The sequence below is a fragment of the Nematolebias whitei genome, chromosome 13, assembly GCF_014905685.2.
Source record: "Nematolebias whitei isolate Nwh7 chromosome 13, NemWhi1, whole genome shotgun sequence".
In the NCBI taxonomy this organism is placed as follows: domain Eukaryota; kingdom Metazoa; phylum Chordata; class Actinopteri; order Cyprinodontiformes; family Rivulidae; genus Nematolebias; species Nematolebias whitei.
In genome coordinates, this window is record NC_056510.1 from 17,206,650 (window position 1) to 17,214,226 (window position 7,577).

At 39.4% G+C, this 7,577-nt stretch overlaps 1 protein-coding gene across 1 annotated transcript in view; it reads right to left on the bottom strand.

Moving 5' to 3' along the window:
- Window positions 1-7,577, bottom strand: part of abca12 (ATP-binding cassette, sub-family A (ABC1), member 12) — a gene marked incomplete in the record, with an annotated part of 77,400 nt that overhangs the window by 10,621 nt on the left and 59,202 nt on the right. Inside the window, 5 exon segments of the mRNA XM_037686141.1 lie at window positions 1,222-1,455; window positions 1,633-1,810; window positions 3,862-3,916; window positions 6,700-6,808; window positions 7,102-7,189. Of these exon segments, the coding sequence (XP_037542069.1) occupies window positions 1,222-1,455; window positions 1,633-1,810; window positions 3,862-3,916; window positions 6,700-6,808; window positions 7,102-7,189 (664 nt within the window).

Consider the following 7,577-nt stretch of genomic DNA (forward strand, 5'->3'; position numbering starts at 1 on the left):
CTCAATCTTGCTGTCTGATTGATTTAAAAACCTTCTGAGATGGCAGCTATCCCTTATCACAGTTACACTGTAAGCTCTGTTGCTTCCTCATCCCTGTTTTAGAGCTCTAAAGTCTTTGGCTCAAATGGGATAGACATGTCAAGAGTGATTTTTATATCAGCCTTTCAGTTCTGATGCCATCTGTCTACAGAAGGAATAATAATAAAAAAAAAAGATCTGTGTTTACATTTGAACAGCAGCAGCCTCCGTATGCTCTGTGCTGAAATTTAACCTCGTAGCACACACATAAACACCCATTAGAGACAAGAAATCCCAGAGCATATGTGAGGAAAGGCTGCGGTAAATGTAAGAACATTGGAGTATCCTCAGTGGAAAACACAAGGTCCTTTTTTACTGACTTGCATACTATTTGCCAACAAAACTCTTTGGATATTTTGTTCATATGGAGGATGGTGCGCAGGTTGATAACATGAAGCAGTAATCTATGAGCCGTCAATCCTTTTAGTTTATTTGTATAAATGATATGTATCTGACCTCCAACTGATTCCTATTCTTGTTAACTACCGCTGTTGGATCAGAAGTCCTTGGGCAGGAACTGTTTGCACTTTATTTAGCTGCTCTATGAAAAGGCCCAGTCTGACCTAATTCGTCTAAAAAAATCCTTCTAATTAAATTTAGCCAAACTAGCCGCTGGGCAAACATCATATAGATGTGATTTATGATAATATTATTAAGTAATTTAAGTAAAGTTTGACAGTGTTGGAGTTGTTGTTGTTTTCACTGGGAAACGGTGAAAATCACAGACCATGTGAATCGTGCACTCTATAATCATGAGCAGTTTACTTTAGTTATAAAGTGAATTTATTTAACTCTGCAGACCTCTGCCTTTCACAAACTGTTCAACACAGTGAGGACAAAAATAACCCCAGAAGCTTAATACAGCCTTAAACTTTTGGTTTGAGTCAAAGCAGTTTTTTAACAATGATTTTGTCCACACACTAGCGATGTTTGTCTCATACAGTATTTTGCTGCCAGTTTGGGTATTTTTGAGAGATGCATTCATGGTCTTAAGCATTACAGGTCAGTTAGAAAAAAGTCACAACTGACAAAATGATAGATGTACCTATTAAACTGTAGGAAAATGCTCTTTTTTAACAATTAGGTTCAAAGCTGCTCTGGCTTTTTTTTTCTCTTTTTGATTATTCAAATTTTCTGTTCAACAGTGGCCTGATTTGTCATCATATACAAGTTGGTCCAAAATTTTACACCAAAAACAAAACATATGCATAATGCAACAAATAAACTGCTGTTGATTTCAACTTTTGCCCAAAATACTGACCCAAAGAGCACAAAAAGGAGGGTGACAGCTCCCAAATTCTGCTGCTCGGTAAATGCTGGAATTTGGAAAGCAGCGATCACACAGACGGTCAGAGTCACTGGGACCAAATAAATGACCTGTGAAGAAAAGGACAAACGTGTAAATGCTTTAAAACTAAATTAAATAAGGAACAAATTATGAATAAACAGCTGTGCTAAAAAACTAAAAAGTCAACACCTACAATCATATTGCTCTTTTTTTTTTTTTGGTTATGCAGGTTTTAGTTGCATTCAGCCAATTTAGTGAGATGTTACCATGTCATAGAAGAAGTTCACAGTCCAGTAGAAAGTCTCACTGATGCCAGCAATGTGCTGGAGCCTCTTTGACCCACTGTTGTGCTCAATGACTTCATAGATGGCGAAGCTGGCAGTCGTAATGGAAAACCCTGTCAGCACACACACAGCCACGAGGATCTGGAGCACTCCTTCAACACTGTGAAGAAAAGATCATACAGATGATGTGATTAAGTGTCATTTACTGGAATAATCACCATTCAACTATATTTATATGGAATGTATTATTATGGTTTGCCTCTTTATTTCCAGTAATACTGCTGAGGGGGCAGCAGCCAGCTCAAATGAGTCAATGCACTTGGATGGGCAGGATTATGTAGAAAATAGTATTGTAGTACTCGAGACCGGTCTTGAGACCACTTTTTGATGGTGTCCGTTTCATCTTGGACTTGACCACATTTGGTCTAAGTCTTGTCTTGTTCTCGAACATTGAGGACTCGGGCTTTTATTTCAAGACAGTCAAGACCACAACTGTGGAAATATAATTAAATTGCCAGAATATTGTCCAGTTTATTTGTTAACATCCTTGCTTTTATTGGATGCAAAACTTACTGATTCAAATCTAAGCAATAATGTGGCTCTTTGCCAAGCTGATACATTAATTCAAAAGCAAACTTAAAATTGCAGTATGTAACTTTTATAAAAAAAAAACATATTTTTATAAAAGTTATATGTTTTTTACAAATTTGTTAAAACTCACAATTTTGTGATGGTATAAGCCAGATAATTTGTGAAAAGATTGAGCTCCAAGACTTGAGGTCTCGACTTGGCCTCGCCTTCCCTCAGTTTTGGTCTCGACTTGGTCTTAGACCCTAAAAGTCTTGGTCTTGTCTTGGTCGGTCTCGGTACACTCTGGTCTTGATCTTGACTTGGTCTAGGGTTAGGTGGTATTGACTATAACACTAGTAGAAAAATGTACATTTTGCACAAAAAAGTTGAGCAACCCTTGCTAATATATTCATTCAAACTACTGATGTGATTTCCAACAAAAGTAACAATAACTAATAATGTTGCTGAAAAGAATGAGTATGCTTCAGCAACAACAAAAATCAGATTGAAACATTGTCCAAATTAAACCCCAGAAATCTTTTTGTAGCTTGGACCTATTGTTTCTCAATGCATGGGGTTCAAAAGTGGTTCATCCTCCTTTCTATCTTGTTTCAGACATGATTCACAATCACTAATTTCCTCCAGCAGGGTGACAACACCACAAAGCAGACTGAATATCTTGCACGAGGCCGAGGAGAGCACGAGTCTGGCAGAGTGACCGATAGGGAGGGGAATGGGAACAGCAGAGAGGGACATGTGGTGGGTGTTTCAGGGCAGCACTCACTACAGAAGAAAGCCAGGAGCAGCAGCTACAGAGCAGGATTGTTATCAGTGCAGCCAAGATAGCGTTAGAAACGTTTCCCATGGGCAGAGCTACAGCATGGCGAGAATCAAGACATGTTAAGGAATACATCTGCCGTGTTTTTAACAGAGCAAGGGCCAAATCAATATATGTAGTGAGGAAGCCAAGTATCACCCCACAGAGAAGGAGGTTGAATGTATAACTGCAGCTGCAGGGGCATCGCAGGAGGCTACAGCAAAAGACCTGCCAATGAGGAGAAACTGGCGATAAATAAAAATGAATCAGTTAGGGCAATTATGGGTCTGGAAAACAAGAACCTTCACTGAGCTACAAAATGACTGCAATCCACTATCAGGTGGATTTGATTTGATCCGTTGGAACACAGACATGTTTGCATACATGCACACATATATGCAACGTCAACTCTTTGGCCTCTAAAGCAAGACGTGGAGCATTTTTAATAACCTAATATGGGGAAGTTGAGGAAAATCAATCCACCCCAGTGCCACCTTCAAGATAAACACTCATTACACTGGGACTCAGATCAATAGAGTAAGCTCAGAGAAATCCATTTAGAAAATCAAATATGGGGTAAATACTGCTGTCATGTATCCTACAGCACTAAATCCAGCCTGACTTTAACGGCTAGAAGCAGAAAAATAGGATGGCTCTATAAACTATCTCAGGTCAGGCAAACAACACCCATCATCATTCATAGTGATCTGAGTAAATTAGAAATATTTACTCCAATTAAAATGATAACACACCATTCTTTTATTATTCATATTGTTATATGTTTGCCAGCAAATCAGCAAAAGAATATTGAGAATAGTTCTTACATTGAATCTTCATCATCCCTCCGGCCAAAATAGGGGTGGCTGGAAACTGAAATTGCTGTAATAGAAAGAAACAGGGTATTATATTATCAGTGGCAAAAAAAAGGCAAAAAAAAAAAATTTGATAAACAGAACAAAAGTGATTTTTCAGCACAGAAACCAAATGAACTATGATGTTCTCTTAGCCTGGGACACAGTCAATTGGAAAATATAGAGCATGATGATTTCATTTGCCAGTGCGCACAGAGAGAATTGAATTTACTTTATTATTTTCTCATGGACTTCTAGACACTCACAGACATAAACTGCTCCTTTTTGTTTGTTTGTTTGTTTGTTTACATTTCCTCTGATCAGTGCCTTGCTAAAGAACATATAAGTCGAAACGTTGAGCAAATGCTTTTATTATTGACACCTGGGTATGTAGGTGTACACATGAATGACAACCTCAGCTGCAGCAACACCACCAGCCTGATCAAGAAAGCTCATCAGAGACTCTACTTCCTCAGACGGCTGAGGCGAGCTGGTCTGGGAAGCTCAGTCACCTCCTTCTACAGGTGTGCAGTGGAGAGCATCCTGTGCTCCAGCATCAACGTGTGGCATGGAGGCTGCACAGCTGCAGAAAGAAAAGCTCTGCAGAGAGTGGTGAAGGCTGCACAGACGTCTGTTGGAGTCAGTCTCCCCACCATCACAGACATCTACACCTCCAAATGCAGGAAGAGGGCCACCTGCATCATGAAGGACCCCACTCACCCAGTAAACACACTGTTTGTTCCGCTCCTCTCAGGAAGGAGATTAAGGAGCATTAACTCTAGAACCATTAGACTGAGGAACAGCTTCTACCCTGAGGCTATTAGACTCATGAATCCCTAACCAGAAAAATCACTGTAATTTCACTTTAATTGGTAAATGTCACTTTAACTGTGCTGTTGTTTATCCATGATGCTGATTTCTTGCCTTTAAGCTGTTGTGTTCATAATCATCTGCTCACAAAAGACTCATGTTCAGGCTGCTGTTTAATATACTGTATTATATTACATTATTATTGTGTAGTGAACTCCAGGGGAGTGGTGGCGCAGAGGTTAGAGAAGGTGGGCCTGTGATCGGAAGATCGCCAGTTCAAGTTCCGGTACCGACAAAATAAAAAAATATGGGTGAGGCCGGTGAAGCACCCACACCTGCCCCCACCCTAATTCGTCCCACTCTGGGCCCTTGAGCAAGGCCTTTAACCCCCACCATCTGTTCCTCCGAGTGTCCTAGATAGCAGCTCTCTGCTCCACACAGAGGGCTGTGGTAGCTCATTGGGCTGTGGTTGTGTCAGGAAGGACATCCGGCGTAAAAAATAACCGCCAAGTCTTTGTGCAACTTAGTTCGCTGTGGCGACCCCTAACAGGGAGCAGCAGAAAGAAAAAAAAAATTGTGTAGTGAATATCTTAGATCCTTGTATACTGTTTCTTTTCTTGGTAATTTATATTTTTGCTATTTTTGGGTGTAACTGGGACCTTGAGTACACAATTTTGTTCCACCTCATGTACTACATGTGATGCGAAAGACAATAAAGAAACTTGAACCTTGAACTTGATTAAAAAAATCTCGAGGGAAGATTTTGCATATGTGTGTATATTTCTTGCTAAAATACAACTATAGCTAAGGCTACTTTTATCAGGTACTGTAATTGTGTACATATAGTGTAACTAAAATATTCATTTGGATCAACAGTCTGTAAAAAAATCACTTTAGATGTTAAAACCTGTATGGTTTTACTTTTTCATCATGTTTACGATCATTATTTGGACTTGGAATCAGAATAAGATTGTCTATAAGCATTTGAAAAGGGTTTCTTTTCATCTCATTCCTTTAAGTGCAGGTTGATAAACTGCTTAGAAAATGTATATTTTTTTCTCCAGTACAGAAAGTCATCCAGTACAAAAACAAAGTTCCAAGGGGAAGTGATCAAAATCTGTAGTTGTGACAGCAGAGACTGACAGACTGGAGTGTGGTGGTGCATCTGCAACAGTGGGTGGTTATATTCAGAAAAACTGCAAGACTGGAGTGAAAAAACAATTTGTCGATGACATCTAAAGGTTTCTGACCCTCCGTTGCCACTGCAGCACACAAAACAAAGGTTAGAGAAAAAGCCTCGATAGATAAACTGGTCGCCTTGGAAAATAATATCTCTGGATCTGCCCCCCATGTAAACCTCCACCACGGCTAGTAGCATTTAAATGGTTGCACACGTTGCACACCCTGGAGCAGTTCTAGCATGTACTAGTTGATTAACATGCGTGTCTGTTCTCCTGTGCTTGCACTGTATGTCTGTATGAGCTTTTCATGTCATACATTTGTGCATGTGTGCATTTGTGTACTGTTGCTTGGGGCCAGATGGTTAGGGTGCTGCTCAGAGCCGAAACAAAAACTGAGAACGTGGGCCAGCCTTGCTTCTCTTCAGCATAGTTCCCCTCTGAATGGAGCAAATTAGTATTCAGCATGCATAGTGCTGTTAGTGTAAAGACACGCAGCACCCCCTGGCTTAAATCTAGCACAATGATTCATGTGTAAACACGTTGTTTAAAGCTGTATTTTTTTATATATTTCGGGCACTAAAACATGCAAGCTGCAGCTTCTTAATGCAGATATCTCAAAAATCAAAGACATGCTTTTGCTTAAAGGAATACCAAATAATTCCAGCAAAAATATCAATATACCTTCTCCAACATAATGAAATATCTAAAAAAGGATAAGAGAACACAAGAGTAATACTGACTGTTATTAAAATTAAATGTCAGTACCGATGCCCTTTACCTGAAAGTTTTCTTTGAAGTGTTTTAATTATAATAAACTTACAATATTTTTGTGGATCTTTATCAGCAGGGATATTGGAGCGCAGGATGATGTTGTTGAGGCTGTTTAGGTATGCTGGCATTGTGTGGTGACCCTCAGGGTTGTACCAAACCTACAACCGTAAAATCAAACATTAGCTTAAGATCAAAAAAATCTTAAATATAAAGGATGCAGAGAGATTCAGACATCTCCATCTGGAAACATTTACACACAGGAAAGAAAAGCACAATTGCTGCAGTAAAGAATATTTATGATGACACTGATGGCGCAACAATCCAGCTCCATCTGCAAATATTAATCTTGCAGCCAAAAGACTTTAACTGGGAAACCATATATTAACTTTTAACAACTCATCAGTACAGCGTTTCATGAGATAATTAGACATGCAGCAAGGAAGAGAGTTACCTTGGACAGCGTGCGGTTTTGGGGCACTTCAGTAACGTCCAATTTCAAGTCAGGCGGGAGAGGCATGCCAAAAGCAAAGCCGCCATACCTGAAAAATCAAAGTGGACACATCGATCAAAACAAAGAGCTCTGGTCGCCACTGAAAAACTAAATGTGACACACACTGTGTTTTTTGTATTGGTTTGTTTCTTGCAATCACAGTAAATATCCAGCAAAGAGAGATAAGAAGCATTCCAGGGGAAAAGCATTTAACTCTTCTGAACATGTATGAAGATGATGAGCGTCATCAAGAAACGAGCTGCGGCTAGTTTATGTCAAGCAGAGCAGCTGAAACGTAAGCTCTGAGGCAGGAGCATACTGATTTGTGCATAATGGATTTCTACACATTCTTTTATAAAGCTTCTCCACTGACAGGCAACTTTTATTTTAGAATTTGATAGATGGTTTTGTGAACGATCATCTGAAAAATGTGAAAA